The following is a 21,578-nucleotide window of genomic DNA, read 5'->3' on the forward strand; positions in this document are numbered from 1 at the left end:
CAGCTGACCTGCTCTTACTGCCATCTACTTTCAATCCTAGTGCCTCTGGGAGGCGCATGACCTCTGCAGGTCTTCAAGGGCAAATATCTTGGCGTCCCATTAAATGTGCCAGGTAGTTTGTGGACTTTGTGGTAGCAGACAGATAACTCATTCTGTAGCTTATAGTTGCCCCATATGTTTTTGAACTCAAGAAACCAGCTCAAACCTTGAACAGTAAAACAATGACCCTTTTGTTCTGGTACAGTATGTGCCTTCCATTTCTTTTACCACATTTGTAAAGCTACATGGTCTGTTCGGTTTCTGTCCTTTGCATCGAATTTATCGCCTCTACTTCTCTCACTTTTGTACTGAGGACTACTGGTTGCCTATAGAAACATTTAATTGTCCTGTACTTGGTTGCCAACTTGCTTGACCTCATTTTCCATAAAAATGGAAGCTTGAGCGAGAAGGTATGCACTCATCTCGGTTGATACAGCACACACGAAACGACGACAAAGTATAAGAAAACACAGGACAAGCGCTGGACAGTGCCTGTCCTGTGTTTTCCTATACTTCGTCGTCGTTTCGTGTGCGCTGTATCAACCAAGACGAACTCATTTTCCATTCTGTGTTAATACATTTGAGGTAGAGATATTTGCGCAAGTAAGCCACAGTTTTTTTGTAATCTATGTTCCAGAGTCTCCTTTCAAAACAAACTTTGCCCCCAGTTTTCTTGTTCCGAAAAAATTTCAGCCTACACCGTAAAATCCAGAGTAAGCACCCCCCTCCCTTTTTCTGAAGATTTAAAATACTCGCCAATCACCGAGCAAGCCCCCTTCTGCCCTCCCGCCATTTTCACTGCTTCATTCAGTGTTTTATTTTCGCTTGACGAGGGCTAAGAATGACAGTGAGTGCACGCCTATTAAATACCACATTTCATTGGAAGTGCGCGCGGCTCTTCCACTTCCATCTTGAATTTCAACCCATCACTGAGCAAGCACCCCCCCTCCCCCCCCTCCCCCACAAATCTTATCGGATTATCTTTCACCATAGGGGGGGCGCTCGCTCGGGATTTTATAGTACTGCTTCTTCTGTGGCCCCCACTGGCAATCTGCCAGTTGACCTGTAGTTAAATTCCAGCCCCACCAAGATCTCCAAACTTAGGCATTTGCAGACATAAGCATTGGCACCATTACTCCTTTACAAAATCCTCACACAGCTTTGTATTTATTGCAACCACACAGTTTTAATGGTGCACTCTGACATTGACATTGACTCAGGGACACCACTGCAGTGCCACAAATGCTCACTACATAAAGAACCCTCACTGCAGTTTGCAGTTACGAGCTGAAGTCTATTCAAGAAAAGACCACGAGATTGAGTAGTTACCAGCTGACAGGCTGTCTGAATCATGCTTAGGGTGCATCGCCCCTCGAGTTACCACTGCAAATTCTTTGGAGAGGTTTAAAAGGGTTTTAATGAGGCAGCTAGCATTAAATTAGCATAACAATCGCTCAGAGAAACGTTGTGGCCTTCCTTCTCCTCTCTCACCACTTCCTCGGTCGCTCATCAGCTTCAATGCATTGTAATATTTTCTCCTCGCCCGGACTAAGACCCTTGGGCGAGTCATTCCTGCTGTCTTTGTGTAGAGGACTACAGCAGGGTAATATGCATCGGCCCGGTCTTTGATGCGCATTGGCCACTTAAAGCTGGGTATGCTATTTACCCCCCACTTCAATGATCAAAGACTGCCTCCGTGCGGTTTTTGACTCATGCCACGGTTGTACACTGGAGTCCACAACCACACAAGGTCACCGGGAACGTACACAGTGTGTCTGTGTCCACTATGATAGTGTGCTGCAGAGTTGTCTGGTGAGGCAGTGAGGTGGTCAGGGCTTTGCAATCAGTAACACCTAGGTCGGTTCATCTATGAACCAAAGTGGCTACAAGTGATGCTGTAGTGGAGGGCTCTGGATAATTTCGGCCACCTGGGGTTCTTTACCGTGCACCGACGTCGTAAAGTACACGGGCCTCCGGCATTTCACCTCCATCAAAGTGCGACCGCTGCAGCCGGGCTCAAACTTGCGTCTTTTGGATCGGCAGCCGAGCACCGTAACACCCATGTCATCTATGCCGTGTTCGTGTCTTTCTTGTGTGTGTTGTTTTCACTAGCGGAAAAATGTCATACAGTAAGCAATACTAACTAGGCCAAGAAAAAGTTCTCTTCACCATAACACCACTAGGCCACCACGGAGGCGTCGCACCTACTGGCTTTGTAGAAAGGCAAATTCCGTTTTCTCGCAGAAAATGGCAAATGTAGACAGAGTGCCTATTGCGCAAGGTGGACCAGCCAGCACGTGGAATCGTTACCAGTGATGACTGTGAATGGGTGACCATGACCAGTAACTGCTGCCAGGCATTGCTGCTCGTTCACAGTATGGATACATCCAAGCTTGCATAAACAATGGCTTGCTTCAATATAATCCTCTTTGCCAGTGTGTTGAATAAGAATGGTGCATCTTGGGAGATTTTTCATTTCATGGTTGTGATGCACTCGAGGCTTATCCGCTGTTTCTTTTTTATGGACGTTTATGGAAGCTCTGAGCTTATGCTTCCATCTACATGCTGTGACAAATTTGTAGTTTGCCTGCGTCAAGCATGGGCTGTAGGATGCCATGCTGTGTGAAAAGCGAAAGAGAGAAGAGCGGAGGCGCATCGTTGTGCTCGAGGACGCATGCATTCCGGCAAATGTCGAGAGATGGCTCCAGAAGGGACCCAAGTTTGCCGTGCCGCCTAGCCTGTCTGCCCATGAACTTGTGGGATTGAACAGGGACGTGTCTGCGAAGGCCAGTCAAGATTGTGACAGATGCCTACAAGATGGTATGGACTGTTTTTCAAAATGTGCACCGCAGGCTCTAGGTCGACCTAAAGATAAAGGATTAAATAACGTTGTGTCGTATTTGAAAGACAACAAATTAAAATTAATGCTAGCAGACAAAGAAGGTTGCTTTGTGGTCATACCTGAGGGAGCATTTAACGAAAAAGCTCTAGATGCTATCAAGAAGAACTTCCGTCCAGTTAAGAAGGGTGAGACACGCGTTAAGTCGAAGTTTGTTGCCTTCTGCAAGAATGCGGGTCTTACGGTGCTAGCCAGGGAAATAGAAAATAGCAGAGGGAGCAACCTTAACGTTTTTTTCTCAGCTAAGACACACAAACCTGATATACCCTTTCGTACTATTGTTAGTGAAGGGGGATCCTGGCAAATTAATGTTAGTAGGTTTCTTCAGAGCAAGCTTAAGAAGCTTGCGGTGAATGATCCTTTCCGAACTACGGGATCTAGTGATGTGTGCGATTTTTTGCGGTCTCGTAATGGTACGTGCAACGCTTTCTCGGTCGATGTGGTAGATCTATATTATTCTGTACCGCATGACAAGCTTCTGGCATCTGTAAAATCCTGCATCGAAAAGAACGGCGACGTTCCTTTTATCAATGACGCAGGCGTTACTGTTAACAATTTCTTATCGCTTTTAGAATTTTACCTCAATGTTACCTTTATAATGTTTGACGAAAAGCCCTACCTTCAGCGGCAGGGAATCTGCATTGGTTCGTGTGTCGCGCCGGTTCTCTGCGATATTTTTTTGGCTGAAGTAGATGGGGACTTGGATAATGCTTTTAAAGGGGGGGAGGTTTTAAAGGTTTTTAGATACGTAGATGATTTTTTAATTCTTTTACAGGGAGACCTTACATCCCCTGAAGCTATTTTAAACGTCTTTAAAAGGCTAGGACGAGGCCTATCTTTCACGGTCGAATTACCGCAAGAAGCTTGTCTGCAATTTTTAGATTTGAGCCTCACGTGGAACGATGAGCACTTTTGCTGGTTTTTTCATCCCCGTGGTAAGAAGGAGCTGTTGCCGTACGACTCTGCCCACTCAAAGATTGTCAAGAGGGGTGTAGCCTCTCTCTGCTTGGAATCGGCGCTGAGGAGGTCCTGTCCACACAGCATGCAACGTAGTTTTCATAATCAGGTTAGCCGTTTAGAGGCTGCTGGCTTCCCTCGATCGGTCATCACGGCCGTTGCTGAGTCTCTGCTGCAGAAGTTTAAACGTGGAACAAGGGAAGCGACGACTGCTACCCAGCCCTCAAGGACTAGGCCACAAGTTGTGCCATACATCCATAAGCTCTCGCACAATTTCAAGAAAGTCGCGGGTAGGCACGGTGTACCGATGGTCTTTTCGGCGCCCGAGAAAATCGGGAAGTTGTGCCAACGTATTTGCGATAGCAAAAAGCGCGGCTGCGAGAAGAAGCATGAGAGGCCTTTTGTAAAATGTTCCACGGGGGTCGTGTACTCGATACCCCTATCCTGCGGCAAGGTGTACATCGGTCAAACCGAAAGATGTGTTAATGACCGGTTAAGGGAACACGCCCAAAAATTAATAAAACGAGATGACAAGTATGCGCACCTGGTTGCGCATGCTATAATGTGTGGCTGTGACGCAGGATTCTCCGAGACAAAGATTCTTGGCAGAAGCACAAGGAAAACTGCACGTGAAGCGTTAGAGGCATTTTCCATAGAAAAAGACAAGGACCGCTGTGTAAGCACCCCTTCGCTATCTCTGTTTCCGAGTGAATTTCAGTTCATCAGATCTAGACTGTGATGTGGAAGGAGCAGGAAGAAAATGTATGTCTTGATTGTGTGTGTGTTGGCTTTATCTGATGTTAATGCGCGCATGTGCCACGTATATATTCAAGCCCGTGCGATCAATAAATCAGTTGGAAGTGAGCGCTGTACGTGGTGGATGTCTGGGTGTGTGGGTGTGTGAATGTGTCGTGTGGTTGCGCTCCAATTAAGTTTTTGGAAATGCTAGGCCACTGACATCCCTATTTTTTGTAGTTTCCCAGCACTTTATGTAGATAACAGAAGGTGTTTGATGCTGTTTCGTACAAATTAAGTGGTCACCGTGGCATGCTAATGCAGTGTTATAATGGCACAACAAGAAAACATGGCATTAGGTAAGCAGTGGTAATGACCGAAGCGAAACTTGTTTTCGTGATGAACGTATGAAAACATTGTGTGAAGGAGTGCCAAGTCCCAGCTTTCCTTAACAATTCACTTTTTTTTTTACTTATCGAAAAGATTATCCACTTGTAGCCCTGAACTTTTCCTCAACTGGGAAGCTTCCTTTGTGCAGTAGAGACTTCCTTGTGGCTTTGTGCTGCACACTGGGTGGTTGATAATTCTTGATCACAAATCTTTTTCCACCTTGCAGGCTTCCACAGAACAGATTTGCCAGAGTGTTGGCAAGTTCCAATCCCAGAAAATAAACTCAACTGCCAGCAAAGTGCCATTATTTACATACCAACACAAGCCACTAATCGCCCATTGACAGGTTTTGCTGGTTGTTACTCTACTGCCATTAGGGTGGACGTAGGTAGTAGGCAGAGTAAACACAGTTGTATGCAGAGGTGCTGACCATGTGTGCACTGTGTACATAAACATGAACGCCGCATGGCATTTGCCACAAGACTTGCCATAAGGTTTGTTGAGATTAAATTTTGGAAGCTGAATCTCTTTTTCTTGCCTACATTATTTTCGGTAGTGAAGAGGATAAGTGCGGCACATTGTGAAACTTTTTTCTCTATGTTTTCACATTCCAGTGTGGGGATTCAGGTCTTACAATAGTAGCTATGGTGAACAAAGAATCATGCCAAATGAAAAAGAAAAAGTGACTGCTGTGTTTTTCGAGGAAACAGCTGCACACTCATTTAGAAGCTGGCTAGCAAAACCGTAAATATAGCGTGGCTGAGCAGGATTGGCAATAGTAGTGACTGCTAAAGATTTTGCGACTGGCAAATCATACTTTACACGAAAGTCAGATGCCGGAATATAATGCAACCACTACATAACATGATCCGTACTTTTATAAGGCATTACATGCATATGGTATAGTTGTGTGCGGCTTTCTTTCTCATACTCATCCGATGACCATATATTTTCCTTAATCTATTTTCTTGGCATGTAACACACAATTTACGATGTAACTAAAAGGAAAGTTGCTGGACCTTCTTTTTCCCTGCCTGGAAATGTAGCAGCTGCCAATTTTGCAGAGGCCAATACTTTCAGCCACTATTTCCAAAGCACACCAGTTTGTGAAAGTCGCAGGATATGCACACTCATGCAGTTTTCTTTCTCCCTTTGTTGTTTGCTCTGGCCATGACTTATTTGGCAGTAGTACGCACTAAATAATGTACATGTTCTTACTAATGTCACTGCAACTGAGCGTGTTACAGATAGCTACTAGTAGCTGTGCTGCTTGGCTCATACTTGTTATAGACATGAAAACGAAACAACAAGATACCCATTCCTGTTGTTACTTCAAATCACGTGTTTCTACGTAATATTAAGCTTATTACGTGGCAGCTGTGACTGTGTCATTCAGTGCAATTATGCTTACACACAAAAAAACACGTCACACACAAATCTGATACAAACACTCGAGCAAACTGTCACTCACGTAAGCACTGGGAAAAAAATATGAAACACTGTTCAGTCAGATCTACGCACTTGCCGATGTCTCCAGGAAACACAGCCACCTAAACTGTTCCAAACACTTCCTCCTGGGTGGGAACTGGCCTGATCTGTGGGCCAATCCTAGTCCAAATGAAACCACATTCGGGACCCGGAGGCTTCTGCACAGGGTACGGCGACTTCCGGGCCTTGAAATACTCGGAAGGGGCGTGGCAAACAAACTCCATGTACTCCAGCTTCCTAGGAATGTCCTCCTCTGGCCCTGAAACATTTCGTGCATTCAATTACAAATGCTCCATTAGAACCTGCTTCATTTGGCTGCACACATTCACCTTTAGTCGTTCGTTTATACTTTGAATTTTCTCCCTGCACGTTTCCTAGCTTTACTAACCATTCTTTTTACCTTATTTTCGTTGAAACACAATTTTTTTCTTGCTCAGATGTGCTATGTGTTTTGTGTTAGCTCTATGTTTTAAAATGAAGCTGTGTCTAGGATCCGGGATTTTATGGCATCCGCATGGGAAAGCTCTCCCCTACAAAATGAAAGATCGAACAACAAAAGCAATATCATATTACCCAGAGCCAAAGCGAAATGCGAGAGGGCAGTTTCCGAGGCAACCGTCCTCCTCCTGGCCGGAGTGAGCAGTGCAAGGCACCTTGTTCGTCTTTCTTCTTTGTCTCGGTTGTTTGCACGGTCGTTCAACAGAAAGACGCTGCCATTCTCCATATTGAATTTCACTTTCCATAACGGGGATGTTGCGTCTAGTAGTGCGCACTCCCAATGAGCAAAACACCAATCAAGACAAGTACTAATGACCACCCATAAAGAATAACTCTGTGCGTGTGTATGTCTTTTTGTCACAATGCCCGCTCAAAACAATAAAATGTGCCTGTATCTTTCACCAAAATTCTGTGTCACCTATGTGTCATGTGCTACACAGCTTCACTGGTCATCCACCATGACAGAGTGGAATGGTTCATGATTTCTTTTTTGTAGCTTTTTTTCGCATTACAGTGTGGCCTATGCCTTAGTAACGCTGTTATCCCCATTTTAATTAATATTTTTCATTTATATCACTTATGTAGGATATTATATCATTAGGTGATGCTATATTTATTAGGAATGAATGAATGACTCATGTTGATATTGCATCATTCTTGTGTAAAATGTTCCTGTATTGCTCACCCTACACCTTTGATAAGCAAATAAGTAACATGTAACGCTTCTAGCTGCTGCTATTTATTCACGTGCATTGTTAAGCTGGCCAAGTGCAGTGGTGTTTTAACCAGAGACTCGTAGGCCACGTGTACTTGGTTAATAATACAAAGTTCTTTTTTCAAAACCTGTAACTCTGCTTTCACTGGTCTACCTAAACATGTGCTTTTTTTGATGCGACGAGAACTTTCAAAAATTGCTTGTTGCAGATGGCATGATTTTACTCTGGACTACTAGAAGGAAAATACAAAATTCAAATTTAAAAAGTACCGTTTGACACAAATAGGTCACTCTCAAATGTTAGGTCCTGCACTACCGATGGTCTTAGCTTTAGTAAGCAGACTGGAGTGTCATTGCCAAACAGATATTACAAGCAAGGGACTATCAGCACAGTCTATCATTCATCTGTGTTCACATGCTACATGGCAATCACGCTATCACTTCTGAACTGAAGCTGTGCTCCGCAACAAGTTTGATCAACAGTGACACAACATCCCGTGTGCAGCTAAGCTTACAAATCTGCGTAAATCGAAGATACAGTAAAGGTGCGGTAAATCAATCTTTGTCCTGTCATCTCTGTCTGCTTCTGGCAAGATACAAAAGAAGAAAATTAAAAAGAAATGCAAGAACACAACTTACTGTGCACAGTCTAAGCCCTTTATAAGAGACGTGCGCTGGGGAGCTATTCTTGTCTCTTAAACGAGGCGTCTCTTATAAACAGGGCACCACGTTTGCACTTTCTGATCAACCCCTATTTCGATGCAGGCACAATGGTCTATCTTATACCCAGATGTCTCTTACATCAGTGCCTCTTATAAAGGGGCTCAACTGTATATTGAGCAGTTGTAAAACCCCCTTGAAATACTTTCAATATATAAAGTATTTTATAGGGTCGAATAATTTTGAATCGAATAGCTGGAATAGTACACCTCACGTATCACAAAGAAAAATGAGCATATTTGTCAGGACCCAACTATCCTGTACAGTATTTTTCTAAATGGCAACAAGGCATGCGTGAATGTTGTTCTTTCTGGTTCATAGGCTGCAAGTGAGAACCGCTAAAATATGTTACGTTTTAAAATTTACTATACTTGGAGCATATAAGCCCATATAAAAAGCTTTAAAACTTAAAAGATGACTAATCAATAATCTTGAAGTGGGGCTTCGCGTGGATAGGTGTTTTCACGGCATAGCATGCTTACGCTGCATTGAAACCACATTTACAGGGGGGCTACATGTGGTCTAATATACACAAATTCGTTCATTTTGAATACCCCGAAAGTGTGAATAATTTAAATTCGTGTTGAAGTAACTTTGAATACTGTAATATTTGTTCGAATATTGCAAGTGCTCAAATATTCCCACATGCCTAGTTGTAGACCTTGTTTAGAGCATAATGTGGGCGATTTCAACTAATGTTTCCTTTAGGTTGCTGAAGTGATGAATGTAGTCACTGTCATCGGTACAGATACTTTTTATACGCCTAGCCTGTCCGACAAATACCCCTTGTTTGCAGTGTTGCGGGTGATGACTGGTGTAATCTAGGTATTGTTGACTATCTGTTGGTTTTCTGTAGAGCGTCGTCTTTAATTTTCCTCTTTGAATAGATACTATTGTGTCTAGGAAGTTAATTTCAACAGGAGTGTCTAGGAACTTAATTTAATTCAGCCTGGGACATCCGCAGCCGTTCAGGGGTTGGTTTTGTTTATGGCCTCAAGTGCTGACCTTTGTGCACAATCTTAGAGGTACTCTGGCTACATGCGAAGTCCACACGTCGGTGGGGCGCAATGTGCTGGTGCTGGCTGCAAAGCTTCTCCTCACGACATGATGGCCGCTGGAGCAGATCTCGGCCCCACACTATAGAGCGGCGAGAGACGTTTTAGGACCGCTTGTGATTTCGTTCCTTTTTTTTCAATACTATCTGCAAAAATACGAATAAATATGCTTGGATGCATATTTTAGAACGCTAACCTATGTGGAGAGAGGTGGCTCGTGGGAAGAGCCAGATGAGCCGGTGAAGTTCATTGCACATCTGATTTATATAGGTGTTGTTCACATCGCGCTATTCATCAGGCTATTCATCGCGCTATCTATCGGGCTATTCTCGTAAAAACAAAACAAAAATAGAATCATGCGAAAAGTGCACGAGTGCACCTGTATCTTTGGAAAATCAGGAAATGCTTCACTGCACTGCACGAGCAGCGAAGCAGTACCTGGCTTCAGATTTTTTTTTGTATATTTTAATAGAAGCATTGTGTAGAACATCTATTATTTTTATGCTATTCCTAGGTCATTTATCTTCAAAATGTATATTCTGAATTTTCTTTGTTCCGAGTGTTTTTTGCATATATAGTGTTTTTTATTGCTCTGTTTAACAGCTGGCAACAAAAGTTTACCCACTTTCAAATTTTTTTACATTTCACAATACTTTTGTTGCATTATAACATATTTTTTGGAAAGACCATTTCATTATGCATAATTTGGTATGCTGCAATGCAAGCTGGAGTACCTTCCAAACTGGCAAAAACTTTCTTCCCGAGACATATGAAAAATAACCTCTTTTCTCGCGGTAACGAAAGAGTTAAGGGCTGCATAGCTAGCGATGGAATGAAAATGAAAGGCATGACATCAAGAGACAGGGACACGTTAAGAGTGGATCAGCGAGAAAAAAAGAAGATGGAGCAGGGCAGCAGGCCATGTGATGCACACGAACAGAGAGGCCTGCTAGAATGACGCTATGCAATCAGACGGAGCGAAAATGCGTTAGAGGATAGCAGACAATTACAATGAAGGAAGTTCGCAGGCATAAATTGAATCAGCTTGAGGAGGAAAGCATAAATTAAATTGGAGATGGAAAGGCCTTTGTGCTACAGTGGTCAATGATGATCACAATGACAATACTACTCGAGAGAGTTTCTTCAGAGGTACCAACTCCAATGGGCCATCTCAGTCAACAGACACCTGTAAAATTTATTTTCCATTAATAAAGTTTCAAGTGTCATTACCATCCGACCAATGCCAGCACAGAGATGAAGTATAGAAAGTGGAAAACCGGTGTAGCTGCCTCTCAACCACAAAGAAACGTTTGCCACAAAAATGGACGTGATGCATCGTTAAGGCGGCATTGTCAACGCAGTACCGACAAGAGGAAGACCATCCTGACAAACTGAAATGCAGAAGAAGCAGTCACCCAGAATGTAGGTAGAAGGATCAAAGTGGTCCCTGGGGCTCTCTGAAGTGGGAAGCAGCCACGTGATGACCGCACTCTTCTCGCAGTACTGGTCTTGCAGCAGGCCTCGAATTTGAGCATAGTAGGTGTCGTCGTTCTCGTCCATTAGGGCCACAATATCCCCCACTTGGTAGTAGGTGCCCTGCAAGGACATCGTTCACTCATGTGTGGAACGCAACCTACACAAATGAGCAGAACTCGCTGACCGCAGCGTTTGACTGCAGAGGGTGCAGGTTTCATTCCTAGACGCAGCAGCCACAGACTATTTGGGGAGGGAGCACAGAATGCTTGCACACTTTGATTTATTCTCTCCTAGCACAAAATATTCTGCTGAAGAAAATCATTCAACTGCCCTTACACATGTCGATACAAAAGAAAAACATCTTGTTAGGGACTGAAAAGTGAGTGAGTTGCGAAGCATGCACGTTGCTATTTGCACAGCACTCTTAAAACACAAAACACGAGAAAAAGGAAGAGCACATGATGTGTGTGAACTCGCAACTGAGAATTATCAGAAGCATATACTACATTTGTGCACGGGAGATGTAAGAAAAAGCAGGTATTCTGCAACACCTTGAAACCCTTTTAGGGTCAAGCATAGTGAACACCCAATTGCTGCACTTGATGGGAAGGTAAACATAATACCTAGAGTAAATTAAGGCAATGAATGCCTAGCTAATGCGACCATACCTTTTCCATTTGATATGGAGGGCCTCAATCCCGCTGAGCACTACCCAATGTTGGTGGTGCTAAAGCACCACTGTGCCTTAAAAAAAAATTGGTGAGAAGCAAGAGCTGACTCACACGGAGATGACTGTAATGAATGTGGCAGCTCACTGTGTTTTGTTGTGCCACAGGCATCAGCCTGCACGTCAACCAGTTTATTGCCTACAAATCCAGCAAAACAACCGAGCATTATTTAATTACACCGCATAAAGTCTACTAAAACGAAAAAACGTAAGGATATATGCAGTAGCTAACTATAGGGACCAACAATAAAACTAATTATGACCCTCGTATGTGGTTTCGTTAGGTGTGTGAGAGGTGCGAGATCAATCAATGTGGGAGATTTAATATAGTTGATCTATATTATATTCACCTGAACATTCATTTACAGTGAGTCGCATGGCAATTTGATCATTAGGAGAGTCCCGAAGCCCTCTGGTCATTACGAAGGCCACATGTCCCAGAAACTAATCTTGAAGCTCCGTCCCCTTTAATCACAAACTGGAAAGCCATTCACTCTTGGGCACCTCTGTTTGACCAATAGGGGAGGGTCCCAACTGAGAACCTTAAAGTGGTCCTAAACCACACTTCCAAGTAATGATCGACCGACCTCAATATTGGAGTTTATTGCCTCACGAATCAATTGCCGTTTTGAATCCATCAAGCATGAGCACAGTTACAGGGATGTGTGGCATGCTCTAAGTGTTCTCTCTCTCCCTCTGTCCCAGCGAGCACGCTGGAAGAGGGAGGGACGACAAGGGGGAAAGAAGCTACGTCACGTGTGCACCACGACCTCGATCGTGAAACCCAGTTGCTCTCTTCCAGTGTTGTTCTGGTGAGCGCTAGTGCCACTACCGCCCAAGGAAACCAACACACGATGAAGCTAAGGAAGGTATAGGGGACATTATTTGTACGTAGCTTTTAATTGTAGTATAGTAATTACGACATAAATGGCAAGCTCAAATGGCAGAGCATCGGATGGGTTATCCGGAGGTTGTAACTTCGGACCCTACTTGTGCACGTCGATTTTTCGCCCATTTTAATTCCTTTCCATTTATGCCATAATTACTACACTACAGTTATACATACAAGCAATGTCCCTTTCCTTAGCTTCATTATGGGAAAAAGCATCGTGCAAACGGACAGGACGAAGAAAGGTAACACAACACGGCACTTGTGTTACCTCTCTTCGTCCTGTCCGTTTGCGTGCTGCTTCTCCCTCAATGTATTGCCAACTCAGCCAACTTTCAGTCTTGCTTTAGCTTCACTGTCTGTTGGTTTCACTAGGTCCTGTCTCATGAAGAAACGAGCCCTCAATCAATCTGTGTAATTTTAGCACACTACGGAGCGTGGCACCCCAGCACGTGGCGGCATAACCTGGCTCTCGTGTCGTCCTTTCGTTGGGCTTCGTTTGCTCGTTTTTCTCACGACTAGCATATATAGTACTGATATTACGTGACGTACTTTTCATAAGAGATTCCCAATCACATTTGGATCCCTTATACAGTTTTCATAATCAAGCCAATCACAATTGAGAAATTCGATACCAATCAGTAGTAATTGTTACCGACTGTGAAACAATTGCATAAGTAGCTGAAACGTTTTTAACAGCTTATCTCAACATGCTAGAGCTCCAATATGGAAACAAGTCCCGTAAAAGCCACTACAATTCACCGCGAGATACAGGGTGTGACAGATTCCTATGACTATTTGTGCTTTCACACATTTCTTACATACTCCTTGAAAATAGCCCACACTGCCCTAGGATATTTGCTGATGGTGAAAAAAAATGCAGCAAAGCTAAGAGCGTTTACAAGAACAGTGACCCACTTTCTTTTCTTTCAACAAGTATGCAACGGATTGAGCTGCAGTTAGGTGCAACTTAGGTGGACCATCTTGATTCACTGAAGTCTTTATACTTTTTCATGCTTGGCCTGCCCTGAACATCTGGATTACAGCTTGCAATCACATTATATAAACTACATTAAATGGCACAGTAGAATGTTTTAATTTTCATTAAAGGGGTCATGAACCACTTTTCCAAGTAATGATCTAATGGCCTCAGTATCGGAGTGTACTGCCTCCCGAATCGATTGCCGCAAAAATTTCTCGAATCCGTCAAGAATCAGCGGAGTTACGGGGGTTTGGCGCACGCTCCCAGCGCTTTCTCTCTTTTCTCGTGCCGACGAGCGCACTGGAAGCTAGACAGGGAGGGATGGCATGGGGGAAAGAAGTTACGCCAGCGCGCGTCATGAAACGCGATCGCTCTCCCGCTGTGATTCGCTTGCGCGAGTGCGGCTACCGTGTACTGAGGAGGGCGCCGGCAAGTGACGGCACCCCGCGGCAAGAAGCGCATCTGATCCGAACGCCGCTCTCGATTTACGTCGGCTATCGGCCAATAAGCGTGCTATGTCTCTGCGACGTACAGCGGACAGACGCCCCGCCCACCGACGAGAGTGAGAACCGGCCTCTGTTTGAAAAGAGGGTGCCTGGGGAAACGGCAACTTCGCGCTCCGCTTGTGGCCATTACGCGGCGCGCACGACTGTAATATTTGGCAGAGCAGTTCATAGCCGTGTCAGCTTTCCGCAGGATGTGTTTTTTCAATCAGCCCAAGGGGTGCTTCATGACCCCTTTAAAGGGACACTAAAGGCAAATAACAATTTATGTCAGAGTGAAAGCTCAATGTACGACGTCTAAAACGGATATTATCAACAGCAGTGCCCTACTTACCGAGAAATTAAGCTAAATGTATCACACGATGAGCGCCACGAGCGGGATCAAAATGATCCCGATGACGTATGAGGGTCTGCCTACAATTAATCACTAGTAACCAAAGTAGCTGCAATAAAAAACGAACATTCCGTGCATCGAGAGACGTAATAAAATGCTGCTTGTTCGTTTCTGTTTGATTTATGGAAAAAAGAACCTCTTTGGCGTTGCCATGGGGAACGGTGCGCGTGGTTCAAAGGTTCCGCTTTCGCCGAACTGTGCTTCGTCCGGCGTCCTGCTTCGCTCACGTGGTCGCGTCTCAGTGGTAGTTTCGGTATCGCGTACTGCCGCGTGTGTTTTGCGCACTTGTGAAAGTCGCTCTGACAGAAAGTTCAACAAAATGCTGCATGCCGCCAGTGCACGCCGCCGCGCTGTAAAGGCAGGCAACGTTAGGCACGGCAGCTGTGACGTGTGAAATACTGATTTCAGGCGGGTGATTTGAAAGGCGCTAACGCGATGCGGACCACTAAAGCGTGATGTCATTTCAAAATAAGCACTTCCTTGGCACAGAAGTAGCACTATGAGGTTTCTGGACCACTATTTCAACAATCAACGTCAACTTAATATTTGCCTTTAGTGTCCCTTAAAAGAAGAAAATTGGGCTAACTGCTGTATGTACACAACAGCACTAGTTCAGTGCTCTGCCCTATTTGTTTGTTGGTTTCATCTGTCAGCTATTCAAATGTGCCTCATCTTAATTCTCAGCTTTGTTGCATGGATAAAACTTGTTTCTTGTGCGCTCTGTGAAGATTTTCTCAGCGCAGAAAAAAAAAGAGGAAAGAAAGACAAATGACATGGCAGGAGTGTGATTTAAACCCCTAGCATGTGCCACATCAAGTATAAACACATACTGAATGAGAAGGCTTACCCGAAAAAACACGTAATCGCTGGTAACACACGTTGCTACGGCTGTTGGTGCTCTCAAAGGCTGCAAGAGAGTAAGTTCACACACAGTCAAACATGCAGACACCTCATGCTTCTGCTGAATGCATTGCTACGTGAAGTGTTGCACTGTAATAAACATTAAAGAACCTCTCCTAATCCCGCAGCAGGTACAAAATGTAGACAGAAAATAAAATTAAAATGGTTAGATTGAAAAGCTTCCTGTTTACCAAGGACAGTAAACCTTTCTAACGCACACACACTACTTCATTCTTCTGTCTACGCTTGGGGGGGTTCCGAAGCAAGTGTCAGTGTTTGAGAAGATGAATGCACTCTTCCATTAGCTGACATTCCTAGTGCACACTGCGTTGTAAAAAGTTATTTTGCGCCAACTTCCAATTTTTGCACCATCGCAAAATTGAAAAACATCGCACCAGATTTTTAAACAATTCCACTGTGCACCAAACAGTGGACGGATAATGCAACGGTGGTTCGGCCCTACGTCCCGAACCGCTAGCGACCTCACCGTAGCGACGCGGTGAAAGTTTCGGCCCACGGAGATCGTAGCCGAATGCAGCTCACGACCGGTCGGGCCATATTGGGCTTATCTCGGGTCGCCATTGCTAACGGTGTAGAGGGCACCGTTCGGCAAACGCTGGCGTAACGCGCAAGTACGGGACGGAAACGAAGAGCCCACGTATGCAGAACGGACGACACCACGGGCGAAGCGAAATGTCGAGAAGGTTCACGCGGCCGCTTGTTCTTGGCATAGGAGTGGAATGACACGACGTCTCACTTTCCAAAGAGAAGAAAGGATAAAAAAAGAAACGAGCACAATTTTTAAAGTTACACAGCGGCGATCGCAAGTTCAGACGAAACACGTAGGTTGCATCTGGGCGTCAAACGCAACTTTGCAAGGACATTATTAACGAAAGTGAACAACACTAGCAGACGCTCTGGAAGAAATTACGACGTTGACTGCAGGGCTTCTTCGCAATTATCCAAAATATTATTGTCCACTCAACACTGACTGGTTTTCAATACTAGTTTCGGCCAGGGGATCAAACGGAAAGCAGAGTACAAACCGTTCTCTTGAATATTGCCCGGCGCCCTTTTCCTTTGGGTGCGGCTGTCTTGGCCTGTTGTTGCTGTTGCCTCAGCTTGGAACTCTTGGCTCGGGTGCTTTTGCGCAGCGTAAAAGGGCAGCCGTTGCCGTTGGGCTCCCTGGCGGATGGCGGCTCGGGTTCCGTCGGCACCGCGTGTCCGCGCAGCGCGCACGAATTGCACAAAACGTCGCCGTTCTCGTTCTTGCGCCACATGGACGACACGGTAGTCTTGCATGTTGCGCACATCGGTTTGATACCGAACGGCATCGTGCACGGTGAAACAAGGGCCAAACGTAGCTGTCAAGAAGCCAAAGCGCCGAACTTGAACTCCATGTTGTTTAAAAGATGATGCGATGGTGGCGTCCTACACCGACAAAAAAACCGCCGAGAAAGATAAAATGTAAAACTAAGCGCCATGATTTGCATAGTTCCGTTAAAAATAACAATTTTTAAGTATACAACGTTTTCGTGCCTTAAATGACGTTTTATATTGTTTGACCATTGGTTTGACAAATAATATTTATCCGCTGTTGTCGATACCAATGCCACATCCCTTTTCATACTTGTTTCGCCGGCTGCTCTCTCTTGCCTCGAGTGTTGCAGGCTGCTGCTGCCAGCATGGCAGATTCGAAGGGCTCAAAACGTTCTCAGCCGCCGTGGAAAGCGCCAGACAATTCAAGCGCACCGCAACTACGCCTTTACAACAGCCTTACGAGATCTAAAGAAGTGTTTGTGCCTCAAAATGCCAACCGCGTGCTTTGGTACAGTTGCGGTCCGACGGTGTATGACGCTTCACACATGGGCCATGCCCGTTCTTACATCAGCTTCGATATCCTTCGTCGGGTGCTTACGGACTACTTCGGCTACAACGTGTTTTACGTGATGAACATTACGGACATCGACGACAAGATAATCAAAAGGGCCAGGCAAGATCACCTTTTCGCTAGCTACCGCAGCAATCTAGAGCGGTCACCCGGTACACTTCTCAGTGACGTGAAAGAAGCTGTTGAACGGTACAGGGCAAAACTTGACCAAGAGGATGACCCGGATAAGCGAGTCATGTGTTCGCGCCTATTAGATCAGTCGCTGCAAGCTCTTGACGTTTTCGAAAAAGCTTCAGGTGACGGAGGACGGGAGGCGCTCCTTGACAGCGCCAAGGATCCGGTGTCCGAGTGGTTAGACTCGAAAATGGGCTCGACTGTCTCGGATCACTCAATCTTCGCAAAGTTAGCCAAGCACTGGGAGGAAGAGTTCTACAAGGACATGGCGGCGCTCGCCGTGCGTCCACCCGATGTCGTGACGCGTGTGAGCGAATACGTTCCCGAGATCGTCGACTACGTCGTGAAGATCATCGACCGCGGGTTTGCCTACGTCTCCAACGGCTCGGTGTACTTCGACACCGCTCGCTTCGATGCCGACCCGGGGCATTTCTACGCGAAGCTTGTGCCCGAGGCTTACGGCGACCAGAAGGCGCTGAAGGAAGGCGAAGGTGCGCTCACGGTGGCCGGAGACGACGAGAAGAGGAGTGCGAACGACTTCGCGCTCTGGAAAGCTTCCAAACCGGGCGAACCGGCGTGGCAGTCGCCCTGGGGCCCCGGGAGGCCCGGCTGGCACATCGAGTGTTCAGTGATGGCAGGTAGCCTGCTGGGTTCATCGCTGGACATCCACACCGGCGGATACGACCTCAAGTTTCCGCACCACGACAACGAGCTGGCCCAGGCGGAAGCTTACTTTGGCAACGACCATTGGGTTCGTTACTTTCTGCATTCGGGGCACCTGACCATCGCCGGCTGCAAGATGTCCAAGTCACTCAAAAATTTCGTCAGCATCCGCGACGCCTTGAGTCGACACTCGGCGCGAAGGCTGCGCATGGCGTTTCTACTTCATTCGTGGAAGGATACGCTGGACTACAGTGAGAACACGATGGACATGGCCTCGCAGTGGGAGAAAGTGTTCAGCGAGTTCTTTTTGAACATCAAGGATCTTCTGCGAGGTGCTCCGGGAGCCGACAGCGTTGGTGCTTTTGTGAAGTGGTCAGAGGACGAAATGGCGCTCAACACCAAGTTCCTCGATGCCAAGGATGAGGTGCACGCGGCCTTGTGTGACAACATTGACACCAGGACTGCGCTGGAAGCCCTCCGTGCGGCTGTGACCGCCTGCAACGTGTACATCAGGAGCAAACTGGAATCAAAAAGATCCCCAGACGTCACGTTGCTTCGCAACGTTGCAGGATATGTTACGTACATCTTGCAAGTGTTTGGAGTCGCTAACGAAACTGTGGCTCCTACGATTGGATTTGGAGCAGGCGACAGCAAAGCATCGAATGTCCCTCACGAAGAGCTCTTGCAGCCTTACCTCGAAGTTCTGTCGGCCTTTCGGCAGAATGTGCGTAGTATTGCGAAGAAATTTACTGGCTCGAATGAAGCCGACGAAGTTCTTAAGTGGTGTGACCATCTTAGGGACAGCATGCTGCCTGAATTGGGAGTGCGCTTGGAAGACCGTGAGGATGAGAATGGAGGCTTGACATCGGTCATCAAGGTTGTTGGTAGGGAAGCCATCCTGGCAGAGAGAGAAGAAAGGAGGAGGAAGGAAGAGAAGAAAAGGGAAGAGAAGGAAAGGAGAAAGAGGGAAATGGAACTCAAGCAAGCAGAAAGAGACATGCAACGTGCCATCAACCCAAAGGAGATGTTCCTGAAAGAAACAGACAAGTACAGTCTGTTTGACCCAGACACTGGCTTGCCTACGCATGATGTGGAAGGGAAAGAGTTGAGCAAAGGGCAACTCAAAAAGGTGAAAAAGCTGCAGGAAGCACAAGAGAAGAAGTACGACAAGTACCTTGCTGAGGTGAAGGAATCTGTTGGTTAGAGCACTGCGAAATCCTATAAGAAAATACATGCCATAGATGCTTTCAAATTTGTGTGTCATCAGATTGGGTACTTGCGTATGATGTTTAGATATATATTATGACATTGAAGAAAAGCCTCAGTTTTGCGTGTGTGACTTATTGCAGTATATGCTTCTTGGTATAATCTGAAATAATATTAATGATGACAAAGGTGTGCTTCAATTTCATACTTGAAAGTAAATGATAAGACATGTTCAGCTCTGTGAGGTTATCAAGTAATGGAGCTGTTGTTTCCTTTATGCTGAGAGCATGTTGCACAGGATACCATTTCTTGGAGCTTTATAACGCACAAGCTCGTATGAGTCGCTTCACTGGTGTGTACGACTGCATTTGCTGTACAGCTGTAAATGTTCCTTTCTTGAACAATGCGTTAATGAGCAACAACCATTGCTCTCATCCTTTCATTGCCATGTGCTCATCAGGCTTGTATTTCTTTCTTTTGTTTTTGAGCATTTAAATAAATTTGGTGATAATGATATGTCTGTGGCGACATAGATTGTGCTTGTGAAACGATTGCACGGCCATGAGAGGGTGTAACAGTCCGAGTCCGTGTGAAAGAACAAGTGTTGAGTGTGATGTAGACATGGAACTGACAGCTCTGAGACAGACCGGATCCTCACTCTTGAAAATGTCTGCCGCAATTCATCGCGAGATCGTGCTACAGGCGGCAGCACCGTGTGGGCAGGCGGTGCTGCCACCTGTAGCCCGACCTCGCAGTGAATTGTGGCAGACGTTTTCAAGAGTGAGGATCTGGGGAGCTATTTTGTAAGCGTTCTGTCACAGAACAGAGGCAGTCCGTTCTATCGGGCCATATGGTGGAGGCTCGTTTGACGGTCAAGACGTGAGAATAGGCAAGAACGGTCTCCGGCTCTGTTCTATTGATAGAAAGGATACACAACGGTCTCCGGACGACTAGGATTGGATTAAAATTCGATTCTCCGGCCCCAACGCTTACGTTTCGATCCAATCCAAGTCGTCCGGAGACCACTCTGTATCCGTTCTATCGATAGAACGGAGCCGGAGACTGTTCTATGACTGCTCTTGCCTATTCTCACGTCTTAACCATCAAACGAGCCTCCATCACTCACGTGCGTAGAAGGACTGACAATCGGGCAAGTTGGTACGGATTCATACCACTGAAACAGCGCCACAAGGGAAGACTAATGCACACGAGAAAGATTACACGAAACACAAGCGCCGACTCTCAACTGGACTTTTATTCACATGTGCAGAACATAAATATATACCCACGCGTGGCCTCACACAGATAACAAACCCGTACATAAACGTATGAAAACCAGAGTAAACAAACAACAAAAACAAGACTATATCTAGCCATTGAAGTATAAGATTTCTGTGTTCTGCAATGCTACAGACGGGAAGCTGATGCATGACTCTTTTTCCTTTTGTATGTGCCAAGCCTCGATAATCTCTCGAGTTGTCTGGTTATGATGCCGTGGCACTATGCGAGTTTCACTGAACTGGGGTTTACATCCACACTGCTGACAATGCGCCGCCATATGCGATAGGCCATCGCTACGTACACCTGAATCATGTTCTCTTATCCTAACGTTAGCACACCTTCCTGTCTGGCCTATGTATGCGGCGGCACATGACAGGGGGATTCGGTAAACTACACCAGTGGCACACTCGATTGCTTGAGACCGGTGTTTCACACCACAGCCTATACTCTTCTTTGCTTTTTTCATTTCTGCATTTTTGTTTACACGACGGCATATTCCTCCTAATTCATTGGGCACCGAAAAAACCACATCCACGTCATATCTGCCAGCTACGTTTTTTAGTCCATGCGATAGCGCATGAATATATGGCACGACTGCGGAATTGTTTGCTTTTTCAACAGATACTTCTTGAACTGCCCAGCCTGTTTCCGACTTGATCTCTCGGATCACTTTTTCGCATGCCCTAGTCACCACATGATCAGGGAAACCCGCGCTTCTTATTCTGTCTGCTTGTCATGTCACACTTTCATCCTATGAGGACACGTCTTGTTCACAGCTTAATAAGGCGGAGGCAGCTCTACCACTTTCTTCTACTTTAATACACCCCCCCCCTTCCACTGCAGCGCATTCGGCGCATTTGAAAGTGGAATAAACATGGTTTCATTCATTCATTCATTGTTCACAGCTGAGCGTAGACACGAAAGTAGTAAAGGATGGTATAGCTGTTTCGTGTCTACGCTCAGCTGTGAAACCAGTGTTGCGTCAACAATCGTGAG

The 21,578-nt window shown here is 45.6% G+C and overlaps 2 protein-coding genes across 2 annotated transcripts; one reads left to right on the forward strand and one right to left on the reverse strand.

Moving 5' to 3' along the window:
• Window positions 1-5,198: 5,198 nt before the first annotated feature.
• On the reverse strand, window positions 5,199-16,784 carry LOC119394512 (GATA zinc finger domain-containing protein 1). The gene is made up of 4 exons (XM_037661831.2): window positions 16,414-16,784; window positions 15,315-15,374; window positions 10,912-11,092; window positions 5,199-6,767 (listed from the first exon to the last, which is right to left on the reverse strand). The coding sequence occupies exons 1-4, from the start codon at window positions 16,699-16,701 to the stop codon at window positions 6,571-6,573; spliced, it is 726 nt and encodes a 241-aa protein (XP_037517759.1). The 5' UTR covers window positions 16,702-16,784; the 3' UTR covers window positions 5,199-6,570.
• Window positions 16,785-17,013: 229 nt separating this feature from the next.
• Window positions 17,014-19,815, forward strand: LOC119394513 (cysteine--tRNA ligase, cytoplasmic). The gene has a single exon (XM_037661833.2). The coding sequence runs from the start codon at window positions 17,053-17,055 to the stop codon at window positions 19,297-19,299; it is 2,247 nt and encodes a 748-aa protein (XP_037517761.1). The 5' UTR covers window positions 17,014-17,052; the 3' UTR covers window positions 19,300-19,815.
• The last annotated feature ends 1,763 nt before the right edge of the window (window positions 19,816-21,578 follow it).

This window comes from Rhipicephalus sanguineus, chromosome 5, assembly GCF_013339695.2.
Source record: "Rhipicephalus sanguineus isolate Rsan-2018 chromosome 5, BIME_Rsan_1.4, whole genome shotgun sequence".
In the NCBI taxonomy this organism is placed as follows: Eukaryota; Metazoa; Arthropoda; class Arachnida; order Ixodida; family Ixodidae; genus Rhipicephalus; species Rhipicephalus sanguineus.